The 15,202-nt window shown below is 45.1% G+C and overlaps 1 protein-coding gene across 6 annotated transcripts in view; it reads left to right on the forward strand.

Annotated features, from left to right (window-relative positions):
- LOC142568313 (mediator of RNA polymerase II transcription subunit 7-like) overlaps positions 1-4,719 on the forward strand; it is a 28,461-nt gene extending 23,742 nt beyond the window's left edge. For 4 of the 6 annotated variants that reach the window (XM_075678312.1, XM_075678311.1, XM_075678310.1 and 1 more), the window contains exon 4: positions 3,985-4,719. In XM_075678312.1, coding sequence (XP_075534427.1) covers positions 3,985-4,161 — 177 coding nt within the window. In that variant the 3' untranslated portion in view covers positions 4,162-4,719. The remainder of the gene's footprint in view (positions 1-3,984) is intronic. The other 2 variants (XM_075678313.1, XM_075678315.1) reach the window with 2 other exon arrangements.
- The last annotated feature ends 10,483 nt before the right edge of the window (positions 4,720-15,202 follow it).

The following is a 15,202-nucleotide window of genomic DNA, read 5'->3' on the forward strand; positions in this document are numbered from 1 at the left end:
ACAATAGTCAAAATCCTTTGCACTGGTAATCAAGAGCTTGTCCTCGCAAAGTATATTTGCAGCACCTAACAAAATCATGGACTGACAAAGCTACGCACTCCCAGTACTACAACAATAACACTTGTTAAGTTTCTAGCACGATATATGACAGAACACAGCCTACGCACTCCATAGCTTCGTACGCCTGTTGACAATAGTGCGATCAGGAAAAAACAAATGTGAACAACCACCGAGAATAGCACCCGTGCATAATGTTACCCATGCCTGAGCTCTGTACTCAGTCAACAATGAAAAAAAGCCCCGTTCATACATATTTGCAGCTCCAGTACTCTTAAAATCAAACCCTAACATAAAAACTAAGTTCTTAAATGATGCGGTTAGCCACGAAACTTAGCCAAAACATCCGAAATCCCTTGCGAAAGCCTCGCCGTGGAAACTTGACAGCCAACTGTCATGGCGGTGAGTTCGCCAAGATGCGGAAAAGAAAACAAATATAGAAGAAAAAGGCACGAAAAATACCATGTGATGGCGCTCAACCAATTCGGAGACGCAGACTTTCTCTCCTGCCTCCTCACATGCTTGTTGCAGCAGTGGCAGCGTCAAGATAAAAGCATGTTGCTACCTTTTAGTTTCATTCAGGGACCTTAAGGCGCAGACTTGCAACTGGAACACTGCTTACAGAAGGGGGAACACAAAAACCGTAGCCAGCAGTAGAACATATGTAGCTTAGAAGAACTTGTTGGGTGAGTTCGTGCATATTAGCAGACAGTTTTATAACTGCGTGAACAAGCGACCACAGAGAGGGAGCACACGACAGGCACAGATTTGCAGCTCTACAGTTGCACGTCAGTGCCTGTCCTTGTGTGCTCTCTCTGTGGTCGTTTGTTCCTGCAGTTATAGAACTGTTTGAGATGCACATTGGTGGATCTGCAGCTTCGGCAAGCTTGCGCTCCTAGAATTTGGCGCGGGTCAGCAGCTTCTTCGAACGGGGCATTTTAGTGGGAAGCTTTGACATGCCCCACTCTGTGTGAATTGTTGCGGCACAAGACGACAGCTACCCGAGACGAACATTGTTATTTTCTCATTGCGTAGTGTTTTAAGATGGCGGCCAGAAACAAAATGAAACTGAGCTAGTAGCATTGCAGCTAGGGTAGCGTTCGTGGCATGGAATCCACCAAGCCTATCTACTACAACACCAAGTTGTAGAAAATGAAGGAAAAGGGGTTTATTTATCTTAGTTACACAGCTCCATTGCAGAAGCCGACTCCATACACGAGCAAGAACACGTCAGTTCACATCAGGACCCTCCGTCCACTCTCTTGAAATGTATCTACTTTAATCCCGTCGTCCTCCCTAGGTGAGTCGACTAGAGAATCTGAAGACTGTCCAGCAGCAAATCACCATCGTCAACTCCGTTGCGATACCATGGCGCTCTTTGACCCATACCTGGCCCTCGCGCCATTAAACACCAACCATCATCACCTGTTGCGATACCATGCCCAGGCTATCCATAACCCGCAGTAACTCCGCCTCAAAGAAACTGGTTTGGAATTTGTGGCAAAAAGAAATCATCCGGCAACACCTAGTTCGTTCGTCGGTGCCCACCCTGTTCTTCGCCCAGTCTGGTGGGTGAGCGCCGTCTGAGGGCTTTTCTTGGAATCCTGCAACAGCCAGTTTACATGTTGTCTCGATGGCTGGATAAGTGCTGTGGTTGTCGCGGTTCCCTCCCGCTCATCCTTTTCTCCAGTTTACTGGTAATGGTGGGACGATCGCTTTTAGTTGCCATCCACGCCATGCTGACATCTGGTTAGGAGGTGCAATGGTTTGACACATGGCAAACGTTCAATTAACACCCTTGGTGGTGTTCAGACGTAACAGTAGGTGATGGTAGAATATATCTACGATGCCACCAGAGCGAAACATGACACTCACTTGCACTGCCTGCAACAGGGAATGGTGGCACCTTTGGGTTACGGCCTATTATACACATGCAGTACGCTTACCACGGCAATACGCCCTGCCCTGTGCACTGTGAAACAGATAGACAAAGATACTTATTGCAATACGCTTGGCGGCCGTAGTTGTGAATGTGGTGTGTGACGACATGGGAGGAGATTTGCTGTTACTGGGTAATAGTACTGGTAATGGGAAACTGAGTGCGCACCGGCACTTTCACATAAGACTGGCAGGCGAGTATTGTGGGAAAGCTGCTGCTACGGGCAGCTACTCTTTTCAGTCGTGTGTTCCTCGCACCTTTTCTTGTTTGTGTGGGTTCTAGCACCTGGGAAACGTGTCATATGATCGTAGTTTGTATGATGTACTGAACGTTGGTGCTAAAAGATCATGTTTTCGGGAATGTATGAACCCATAAAAAAAAAGGAAGCGTAACTGTATTGGGTCATTTTCTTCTCAGTCACGAACATTAGCACCAAGAAATCATATGTAGCAGGACCGTATCAACAAGTTTCTACTGTAGACAACTTGGGCTACTGGGTATGTGCAACTGGGCAAATGGCATTGGGTATGTGAACATTCTTGGCAGATCCCCATAATGCGTATGTGCTTGCTTAAAAGGTGTCCTGACACCGACCAAAATGGTTTAAAATATATATTTATGTTTCGGCTCCCCCATGCGAGCCTTGTTCACTTATTGTTCACTGATTGTGAACAAGGCTACCGTGAGGAAGCCGAAATTTAAATTATTTATTTTAAGCCATTTTGATCAGTGTCCAGTCCCCTTCCTTTTAAGTATGCATCATCCTGACCAGACGGGCTTCCGTCATGCTCTCGACTTCATGGGTATATGCTATTGGCTAGGTGTCCAAATAAACGAGCAGAAGAAGAGGCAAGAAGTGAAACTGGCTACAGATAATTAAAGGAGCCAGCTACAGAGAAGTGAAGAAGCTGGCCCTAAAGGCAGTCGAGTGTAGAAAAAGAAGTAAACAAAAATAGGGACCAGAGCCTGTATTAAGCAAAGAGCATTGAGGTTCATAGAAATCAATACATTTTAGTAAATACAAAAAAAAAGCTTGGCCTATTATGATTTTCAGCATATGTGTGGGATCTTCCAATTTCCTGTTTCTTGTTACTACAATGATGGCGGCCTCAAAATGAAGTTTATTTAAAGCTCGCATTTACACTATGTAGCCAATGCAGTGCGCTCTATGTGCGGATCTGTGGCATAAAAAGATGGGTGCTGGTTCACCAGCATCCTTGAGCTGGCAGTAAGAGTATAGTGCTCGCAAGCCGCAGCATATTAGGTGTATACAAGCACCAGGCAGGCTTCTTCCTCCCTCCAGAAGAGGTAATCTCTTTACCTCGTTCTTTTCTAAAGGACTGGGCATAAGTATTTAGATACTAATCTCCTCTGCTAACCATTCGGCAATAGGGAGTTAGCTTCAGGGACTGCATGCTAGAGAAGATGCGCAAGTGCCACATGCAAACTTCATATTTAGGCCACTGTCATCACAGTATTACAAAAAAAAAACTGCATCACAAAGAGACGCGAGAATATGCTCCACTCAAATCGGTTGTAGACAACACTTCTGTCACTTCACAAGGTTGTGATCAAGGAGGCGGGACATAGACATGGCTGCATGGCAAACGCATTGATGGTGAATGACACAGCTGGAATGTAGGGGGAGGTTTTAACCACTTGAGAAATAATTGGTGACTGAATATTGTTTGACCGGTCAATTGTACACTGTGTGATAAAAAGTGAGTAGAAAAAAGCTATCTGATGCATTCGTCTGCAACGTAATACAAACTGACTGTGTGTTGTGTTCTGCCATGACACGGATGATGCTAATGCACAAGTACAATGAGCCTCAGAAATTGTGAGTGACCACATGACAGCACGCTTTGATTTCACAACTGTGTCTTGTTTGCTTTCTCTACGCTTAGTGCAACTTTGCATGAATGGCGTTGCTTGTGTTGGCAAAACATTTGAACACTGTTTCTCCCTCTTTCATGTGTGCTACATAGGTACGCGAAATCCTACAGAACACAGTGAGTGTTCTCCCTGAACCAGAGCCAACTACCACCTGGCAACAGCCAGTTCAGGCCACAGGTACAGCTGGAACCACTCAGGGGCAGCCACCTGCGCAGGGACACTGTCTCAGCCAAGACCGTATAATGTGTGGAATAGTGGACGCTTTGTGACTGCAATAGCTGGTACTGACTGCAGTGAACAGAAAAGACACTTGCGTGAAAAAGGCATGGTGCATAGAAGGCTTGAAGTTGAAGCACTGTGAAAACTGATCCACAGCACAGAAAAAGGTTGGAGAGTTCATCCTCTGTACAGTTAGAAACAGTCGTAGAATATATGCGCTCTTTGGGGATGCATGGGGGAAGTGGCAGGGTTAAGGCCAATATGAGATTGTCTAACCAACATGTGGTGGCTGTAATAGTGCAGCACATGCAAAAGAATTATGGATGCAAAGCAGTTTATGCAATGCTGGCTCAGGTTGTAGCTCAGGTTGTAGCAAAGTAATTGTTACATCAAAGGCAAATCGTGTTCATTTTTCTGTGCCTGTTGAGACAGTAGAGAGATTGAATATGGTCATATTATATCAATCAAATCGTGCATACTTTCCTTTACTGGTTGAGACAGCAGAGAGATTGAATATGGTCATTTTATGTCAAAGGCAAATTGTGTGTATTTTCTGTGATCATTGAGATACAGCCGAGAGATTGAATAAATATGAATGGTAAACTACATGCTGCTGGTGACTAAATTGGTGCTGATAAGGTGCTTGAATGACTGGGCTGGAAAGAATTAGTGATACCTGTATTCTAGCCCATTTTTGTTTCGTTTATAAGACCTGTGGACTGAATCAAGGTGTTCATACAGCCTAGATGATACATGTTGGAGTTGAAACAGCGCAAGAAAATGGGACAACTCAAGACGAAGGATGACAAAGCACTGCCCTGCAGCTATGGTTATTGTGTGCTGCACATGGTGCTATTGCTCATATTGCCTTTTTTAATGTGTTAGCATTCCTAGGGGGTTCATGCAACTTTCTAGGGGTCAAGTATCTCTCTAGCTATCTATGCACGTTTGTATCTGACTGTTTTGTCACCTACCTGGGTCACTGGGTAACAAGTGGTCGAATGGGTAGTGCATTGGGCTGCTGTGCGGAGGTAATAGGGTTAGAAAGCAACCCTCTGAACAACTTGGCTCACTAGTAAATATGTGCTGCTCTTCAACAAACCTATTTTGTACAGACATAGGTCACAGTAGATGTGGGACTGGGTAGGTAGGTACCACTGTTCGAAGAAAATTTCTGACACTGACTTGGAGCACTGGGTATGTGCCACTCATTCTGTGTGGGTCTTCAGTGAACCTCTTTGATTAAAGCTTGGTTTACTGGGTATGTGCTGCACTTCAGGTGTGGCTGCACTTTAATAAATGTTTTTGACGCTAACTTGGCCATTTGGGTATGTGCCACTTGGGAATGTGCATCTCTACAATGATAAAAAAGATCCCTTGAATTTCTCCTGTGCTGAGCGGAATCAAACCCACGTCACATGGGTTCCTCAAGGGCAGCAACACGACGCATTAGCAGACTATGCCACAAATTGTATTAAAATATTAGACGCTGTTTTATGTTACTACTAACAACCTGCACTTGGTTTCATTTTGGTAGAACTTATCGCTTTATTAACTTGGTGCATTATAGCTGGGACATACTGTGTGTAGATGCTGCCAAGGCAGCATCTACACACAGTATTGACAATTGACACGAAGACATGTCAATTTCAAGACACTCTTTGGAGGAACTAGCAAGAAATACTGATAGCTTTGAGAATCACTTCGACATTGCAATCTCACGTGAAAGTTTATGAACTAAGCCGCGCTTCATGTATAAAGTTTTGCGAAAAGGTATAAAGCCAGCACAGACCCTTGAGTGGTACGCCATTCTTGGTAACCTGGAGAGGCACTCAACTACTCAATTGTAATTGCCACACATACAAAGAAGACATAAGATGGGCAGCCCTCCACCCTATTGCGTATTCAACGATGGCATGGCTAGGTAATTCCGAAAGGGTTGATGAATAGCACTGTTTTTGTTCGTGAGTTGAAATAGCTGAATTTGTCTTCAATGTTCTTTCACATAAGTCTGCAAATACAACAACAGTTGGTTGGGGGCGCCGGCCCATTCGTCCCCCTCCCATCCCCACCCCCACCAAAACTGACGAAGGCAATCGCCTGGCAATTAGCATATGCATATTGTTAGAGCAGGAGAGAGCTTTGTAAAAAATATTACTTGAATGTTTGGCCATAAAGAGGCACAAATAACATAAATCAGACACAAAACCAAAGGAAAATTAATTGTATGTGCACCTGGAGAGCACTCCCATTTAGAACAAGTATATATTGGCTTAGAACTGCTGGATAGTTGGTAACTCATTTAAGTGTGTGTTACTTTCTCTTTGACAAAATGTGTTTCTTGGTTGTACTGCCGTAAACTAGAAAATGCTGGAATTGTGGTAAGTGCATGCTAATGGGCTCACTTGTTGGTGTCAGTTTATTTGTTATTCCCTTTGCCAATGTTGCACATAATGCAGTCAGCAGCACCTTTATGCGAGGGAACTGTCCCCACGTACCCGTCTTTCGAGCATGCGGAGAACTTAAAACACTGGCCCTCACTCTACTGCTGAGCAACTTGTGTTGGCGCAGCCATGGTTTACTTTACGCAGCCATATACGATGCTATCGAACTGTGTGAAACACTTTCTGGCAAAGAACGATACACTAAAACACAGTTCACGATGCCAGGAGCTGAAATTGGGGAGTAGGCCATGCAAGCACATTGCTATTTTTGTCTTTCGCTGTCTCTCCCGCACCCTCTGGGCATGCGAAAGCAGAACAAGCTGCAGCTCTAAGGTGACCACGGCCACAAAGAGGGTGACCACGGACACCTAACGCACCGTGAACATAATGACACGAAACCGCCAAAGGCAGCTGCAACTGTCGATAACACTGATCCCAAGGTTCATGGGCGAATCCTGAAATATAATCAATAACGCACCATGAACATAACGACACGAAACCGCCAAAGGCAGCTGCAACTGTCAATAACACCGCTCCCAAGGTTCATGGGCGAATCCCGAAATATAATCAGTACCGGGCTGACACGCGGTGGCTTTTGTTGCTTAATTATGAAACTTAATAAGGATTTATGGTGCTCTTGATGTGTGTAAACTGTTTTGTGGCTCTTTACAATCAATCTTGACAGGTTGCAGTTTCTTTGTATACTGGGTGCTTGAACAGGCTCTCCTTTATGTTTTGTTCCCCTGAATGACACTTGTATTGACTCCACCATACATACACCAGAAAAAAATTTTTGATATAAAGAATGGTACCAGGTGTCACCCATAAGTTAAATGTTTGCAACAGAACGAGGCATGTGCCTGCCGCAGCAAAATTCCAGAGACTGCTGTAATTGTAATGGAATGCCAATATATTCAACCAGCAGGATTTATTGAAAACATCCCATCCACTTTCCAGAAACGCTGTGATTCGAAGCGGATGAGAGCAATAACTGGTCAGGGGTAGAGGAAAGTTAGAAAGCAAGATATGCTTAGAGTACGGGTGGAAAAAAAGTGAGGAAGAGATCGATAGAGCCGAGATCGTTACACGTTACACGTAACTACAATATAAAAGAAGAATTGATGTAGAGAGGCAAAGAGCTAGACTGCAATAGATGTAAAACCTGATTAGCTCAAAGAGGTTAAGTGACTCTTTGTCGCCATCCTGTTTCAAAGGGGTGCCAATAGAAATCGTAATCATGATCACATAGAATTGGTCACTCGCAGTTATTGGAAAAGCTACAGCAGTCAAGCTTCTGCACGTAAAGTCGATTAGGAAGTTCACAGCCATAAAGATATTGACTGCAAATAAGGCCAGGAGCGTGTAGACAAAGAAAAGGAAAAGTGACTCCTGATAAGTTGCCTGCTGAGGCTAAGATGCTGATATGGACATAACCAGTGAGTTCTTCATGGGTGCAGAGCCGTTCGGTCCCTGAAGGCGCACATTTAAAAGAAAAGGAAAGCCAATGTTTGACCTTTGCAGAAGTAAATGCTCAAATTTCATTTAGACAGAAGGAACACACTACCTAGGCAAAGAGGCCCAAGCACGTGGGGTAGACATTGTCGATTCAGAGGAACGTTTTTGGAGTTCTTGCCCCCCCTCCTCGTGCACCATAGTGGTTTGGTCAGTGTCGACGGTGCTGGTCGCATGACCGATTAAAAATTATGCTCTGATAATAGATTTATGAACTGTTAAAAGTGACCGTAGACAGCCTCGCCTACATGTGTGGAGAGGTTCAAATAAACATGCCAAGCCAAGTATTCAGTGATCGAGGGGTAATTTTGTGACTCTTGGGGCACTATGGAAGTTCTCCAGACATACTTTATTCTACCAACCGGGAAAACAGGGAATTCTCGGGGATTTTGAATAGTCTAGAAATACTCAAGGAAACTTGAAAAAAGTTCATCTTGAAAAAAGTTCTTCATGCACCAACTGGCCCAAGAGCTTGCGCTAATGCACTCAAGGAAAACTCGGGGAATTTGTGCTTCTATCAGGGAAAATTAGCTGTAATTTTTTTGAAAGGGAATGAAAGTCGCGGTAATGCTGGCTCGCGTAACAGGGGGGGGGGGGGGGGGTGTCGTAGCGAATCGTCTTTTGACGCCGTGTCGTCGGAGGAGTTGCCAGTGTACAGTCATTAGTCGACTTTCCGGACGCCCGGTAATTCAGACGGCTTCGCGGCACCATAGCTGCACCACCACGTACATCATAGAGTCAGTGTATAAGAACGTCTGAAATTTCAGACGTAAGAGCCCTTCCCCGTCCAATTTTCCAGACTTTTTGCCGTGACCGCAGGTCCGAAATGGCATTAATCAATGCCACCACTGCCGCCGTTTTGATTACCTCGCCGCCGTGGTGAACGCAAGGCCTAGCTGCTTCAACGTTCACTGTTAAACTTCTTGCCGTTCGGCACCGTGTTTTTCATTGAAAGAATTCGCCGCTGTCAGCAATGGCACCGATTCCGCCTTTGTGGTCCTCGTGATTAGCTTCGAAGCTCGGAAAGCACAGCGCGTCGTATAATGCCGGGTCTCGAAAGCTGCTGCTGAGCTTCCAAAAGCTGCTGGGTCTCGAAAGCTGCTGCTGAGCTGCGAAAGCTGCTGCATTGAGCTTCCCCGCAATGCAGCAATGTTATGCGGTGAAGCATAAGCGTGGGAAGGGGCAATTGTCACGGGACATAGTATGTATTCCTTAATTATATTCGCGTCTACCCGCCATCTCCTGTCACAGTACGAGCACCGATATGCCTAATAAGTGTACTTGCAGGCCTTTTCGGATGTGCCTGTGCCGAATGGAGCCCTTAGTGGCAGTAAAAGAAATGCATCCATTTTTTTGGAACTGCTCGATTTTACGGACGTTCTCGCGGCCCCCTAGCGAGTCCGAAAAATCAGACGTTGACTATGCAACTGGGAAAGTGCATGCTTCAAGTGGTCCGTGGGGCGAACGCGCTGTGGAAGGAGGATGAGAACAGAAAGGACCTATGCATCCAGGGGTGAATGGGAAAGGAAGCCTGCCGCCCTCATCCAAACCAAAATAAACTCTTCAAGGCAGTGAAACGCAACACTGAGGCGTCGTGCACCGGCTGAGAGTATGTCGGGACAGTTGAGGTTGACATGCCAGCTGTTGACAAAGAACTCACTTGTGACAAAGTTCGGGCCTCATACCAATGAGCTTGTTATCAGTTGATAAAAATAGCTCATATTCGAAAACATTTGATTCTGTATGCATCTCCTTTTTATTCACATTTGAAAATGTTCGGCTCGATTTGCAATGAGTTTTACCATTTTTTCAAAGATCTTTTATTCGCTGCGCATTTTATTTACTCCTCCCTTCCGATTTCCTTTTGAAAAAAATAAATGATACTCCTTACTATTCAAACTGAATTAAATCGTTTTTTAGCATCGGGCAACATGGTGTCAGCCTGTCTTGACATGAAGCAAAGCTTTGTCTCACTCAGGGAATTTTGCAAAGGCACTCGGGGAAATTCTGGAAAACTTAGGGAATTTGTAAATGTCAACTTCGTAGACATCCTGTTTATTAATATAGAGTTTACTTTCATACAAGCGAGAGTTCTGGAACAACACATAGAAATTCAAACCATAACCCGTCTGGTTATCCATGCACTTCTAATTTTAAAGCGCAGCTCTTCGGTACCCGTTCCTGGGTTAAGCGTCGGCGTAACCACATGAATGCACTTGTGCCACTGCTCATGTGTTTGTCGTCTTCTACCACAGCTGGCTCCGCTGCCGTTCATCATGCCAGTGTTCCCATACTGCCTCTCCCTCTGCGAAGTCGCTGATGGCACTGGCCTAGTGCCAGTCGGTGTGGTGATTTCGGTCTCAAATTCTTTGTCTTAATATATCAAGCAATGAAAATGTGTATCGAGCCGCACTCACATTTTGCATTAGGGAATCTCGTAATCATCTGACACTTTTATTTTCTTATGCAAGTAGGGGCAAAACTGTGTGAACCAGCTGCAGTACAATGAAATGGCACCACTGCAGGTACTCTAACAAGCTCATTTACTCGTAAACTCGGTACTACCGCAGTTACACCCTTTCCATGGAGGTGAGTTGAATCGCTATTAACTCAACGGAAGAGGCAGAGTTGGACTGGGCAAACTTTTTCTCACGTTGTCACTCCCAACATCCCCTCTTAATTTTATTACACAAGCCTCAACTCTTCTAATAGATTTTCTTCGACATTCAGAAAGAAAGTTCACTGCATATATTAGTAATAACAGCTTCGTGCAAGAAAACAAACTAAGGACGTTTCAGACTGCAGAAAGCCCATTCATTGCACTGGTGCATAGATCAGCACACTCACTCATGAGTACACGCATTCATGCGCCCTCATTTCAAATCCATGATTATGAGTATGAGTGAGTAACGAAGGGTGTGAGTGTACGGGGGTATGAACAAGAGTAAGTACCTGTGAGTGAGTTGGTGCTAGTGTGAACGCGAGTGAGTACCTGTGAGTGTTAGTGGACGTCAGTGTGAGTGCACATGACTGAATGTAACTGAGTACCTGGGAGTAGGTGTGAGTGTGAACACAATTGAGTACCTGTCAGTGTGAGTGCGTGAGACTGAATGCGAGTGAGTAGATTTGAGTGTGAACGCGAGTGAGTACCTGTGAGTGTTAGTGGACATGAGTGTGAATGCGAGTACTTGTCAGTGTGAGTGCACGTGATTGTGAATGCGAGTGAGTATTCGGGAGTAGGTGTGAGTGTGAGTCAGTGCTGTAGCTGGAAATTTTTTTTTTTTGGGGCGGGGGGATTCTCCAGTGGCAACTAGCTCTCCTCCCCTACTTCACATCTCCCCCCTATCTCTCTCTCTCACTGTGTGTGTGTGTGTGTGTAGGTTGTACAGCATGCAAAGACAAGCTCCTAGCACTCCCCGGACAAGAGTGCTTTAACAATGAGGATGCGCCTTTTTGCATTGCTGAAACAACAGTTTACCTAACTTCTGACAAAAGCTTTTATTTCTAAGTTCTGCAGCCACTTCGCGTCATAATGCTGTCCTTTTGCTATTATTAAAAATGATGTTAAAAAAGTAAATTTTGTTTACAAATTGATGCAATTGTATAATGTATATCAATGACCTAGCTTGTACATGATTTGGAAAAACGAACAGTGCAAAAAATAAGGCCAAACAAAAGATTGCACACTATTGTCTACTTGTTTGCAGGCCAGATTGTTGCAGCTCAGGAGACAGTGGAGACAACCGTTGTTTTCTAACCAGACCTTCTAGTGAGTAGTACGGCCACGGCTGTGTGCAGAAAAAGGCGGGATTATTTTGCAAGTGGGCCTATCACTCAGCAACGCTTTCGGCATTGTTCAGGAACAGACAGAAAAATACAAGAACGAAGCTTTGTGATATAGAACTTCGATAGTATCATATCATTCAAGTTACACTGACTTTTGGTGACCTGCTGTCCGACTTGTTTGAAGAAGAGATCTTTGGAAGTAACTTGTGACCATGGTATTGTAGTCATCATGCTAGGCATATTGTTATTTGGTCACACTTGGGAACTCGTGAGGCAGACAGTCCGAATCGGCTGCTTCCTGTTTCGGCACCTCATGGTTCCGCTGCACCTTCCTCCTCTACTTTGCTACTCTCGCTCTCTTCGCTATCGCCATCTATCATCCACGCTCCGCATTCGCTCTTTCATCCTTTTGCTGTGCTCGTTCGTTTGGTTGCGAGGACGCCGACGCTCAGCGCAGGAATGGGCTCCTAAGAGCTGCGCTTGAAAGCTGCAGTCTTATGGGTCAGTTGCGTCTGTCTATCAATGAGAAAGTCTAGGAATGCAGGCCACGACACAGCAGCTGTACGGTGCACAGATTAGTGTACATTAGCAGCGCTCTTCAGTGACTGGGAAAACTGCACTAGTGGTCACGAGCGCCCACTATACATACTCCCCGCTTTTCCGTTCGATTAGCATTTTTTCCATACTTCAGGCTATTTCTATCTCTGTCTGTCTGTCTGTCTGTCTGTCTGTCTGTCTGTCTGTCTGTCTGTCTGTCTGTCTGTCTGTCTGTCTGTCTGTTTGTCTGTCATGTGACCCAGGTTGTCTTCCAACTTGAGCCGCTACGTGTGTCCTCGAGGTCATAATGCCGTTGGCGTCGTTCTATTGTCGTCATAGGGTCGTGGTCATCGCGTTGTAATAATGTTTTCGTAATGCTCTCGTACCATTGTCATTTCGGAAACGTCATCAAGTTGTTGTCATGACATCATCGCCATACCACCTTCGCAGTTACATCGATTTTCTGCCGTCGTAATCATGCTGTCGCCATTAAATTGTGATTATGCCGCCGTTGATGGTGCCATCATCGTCATTGTGTCGTCTGCATACCGTCGTCGCCATGGATTTGTTGCCGTACCCTTGTCGTGATGCCGTCGTGGTCATTCTAAGGTCGTCATTCTAGCTTCGTCATCTGATTCGCATCATGAAATCCTCATCCTACCATTGTCTTCATACAGTCGTCGTGGTGTCATCTTCACGCCGTCGTCGTTATTAAGGCAAAAGCCTTCGATGGCTCATAGGACGAAAATTTCACCATTCGGCATTATGGCACCAAAGTTAATGGCACTGAAATTGGGGTCGAACCCTCGAGCTTTGGTGTGAGTCGAACCAATGACCTTTGGTATTAAGGCACTTGAATCCACGACCCATCATGGAGATATAGGCGAACCGGCCATATCTCCAAGTTGTACTCCAGTTTACTTCGTAGAGGTCGAGAGTCGAACTCACATACTGCCTTCGGTGTGGACTAAGGCGAACTAAATTAAGGTGCCATTAATTAAGATAGAGTTAATTAAGGCACTTGAACCCACAACCTTCGGTGGGAGAAAACTACTAATAGGAAGTAACAATGCGTTAGAATGAAAATTTCAAGTAATGTAACGAATGTCTCGTGCTTGTGAAGGTTTTCGCCTTCATCTTCTGTTGCATATGCTGAAGAGGCTATCAACTTTTCAATTGTCGTTGTGCCGTCATCGTCACGCTGATCACCTTCGCCATCATTTCAGTAATGGCATCGCGTTGCCATCATAACCACTTTCGTCGTTCTGTCGATGTCACTGCATCCACCATCGGCATACTGTTGTCGCCTTGCCGTAATGGTCATGAAGGACTTTTGCGAGCGAAGGTAATAGCAAAGCAGGCCGATCATGGAGCCGGTATATGTCGCATATAGCCAAATCACTCGGCTTCTCAGATGGACCACTGCAGATTGTAAATATAGGTGCTTTAGGCAATAAGCTGTGTTGCTACATTGCTTAAAGGCTAATCGCATTAACTTTGATCTGCCGGGGCTAATTTATCTTCGCGGAACTGTAAAGCCATGGTCAGCATTGTTCCCGGGTTAATAAGACCTCGGATTCGTAGTGGTGATCGGGCTCAGGCAGGAGATGGATGACCCGACGTTCGAATGGAGGTAGTGCTGTGTCTTTGACAGCGGCCCCGCCTGTCATCAAGGGGAAGCGCAATAGCGTGGTCGGGAGTGCCGGCAAAGGACAAATTTCAAGAGTGGCTAGAGATCACAGAGTAGAATCAAAATGACGTGAAGGCGCACCGACATGCAGCGGTGGCCGCATGACGGTGCGGGCAAAATGCAAAAACGCCTGTGTACCATGTATAAAGTGCCCGTAAAAGAACCCCAGGTGGTTGAAATTAATCCAGAGCCACCCAGTAAGGCGTGCCTCATAATCAAATCGAGGTTTTGTCACGTAAAACCCCAGAATTTATTTTTTTAAAATTCTGCCGTAGTTTATTGGCACAATTAGTCCAACAAATTGAATTTATACTTTCAGGTGTCCATTGTTCTTGGATAAATATGTGTAATAGCTGCGTGGATGCTGCAAAATTTTGCAACATTAGTGAGAGAGATATGAAAAAGAATACAGAACGTAAAAAATTCTATTCTCTCTGCATCTCTCTTTTGAATGCTGTTTTCACACATTAGTGGGTAGTGGCTCAGCCCTCATGTTCGCAGCCTCGTATATGTTTTTCTAGCACTATAGGAACGCACGCTGCCAATTTACGTGAACAAACAAGCATATAAAATATCCTAATCTGACGGGAAAAAAAACATGGTGTTGCCTACGCTCTTCCTGCACTGTGCACGAACCATGTCTGCACCCCCACCCCTTCCTCCTTTCCCGAGACACAATGAACCACTGTGTGGCTGTCCCTGGAAAGTGGCTTTCTACTGAAACATTCTGGTTTCCAGAGTATTGAAGCATTCGAGGTAGGGTGTGCTTGCTGGAAAGAATGAAGCCTGAGCATAATGAATGTATCCATTCTTTTTTTTAAGCACATTGGTTGTAGCTCTGTGTGGGCAATGCTTTCGTGAGAACAAGGGGGACGGTTTCCCAACCCTTTCCTGCGTGGTACTAACCAGTTTATCTCTTTTTCTCTTCTCTAACTCCCAGCTCCCCCGAAGGGGGCCGGAAAGCAATGTTTTCTGCTCACCCCTAAATCACTACTACTATCACTACAATGTGCTTGGAGCATTATAGCCTGCACAGCTGCTGCACCATAAAAATCCCAAATCATCATCACTATGACTACTGTTACTGCACAAGCGGCTTCGAATAAGTGGACGTTTTGTTTT

The sequence above is a fragment of the Dermacentor variabilis genome, unplaced genomic scaffold (assembly GCF_050947875.1).
Source record: "Dermacentor variabilis isolate Ectoservices unplaced genomic scaffold, ASM5094787v1 scaffold_18, whole genome shotgun sequence".
NCBI classification, from domain to species: domain Eukaryota; kingdom Metazoa; phylum Arthropoda; class Arachnida; order Ixodida; family Ixodidae; genus Dermacentor; species Dermacentor variabilis.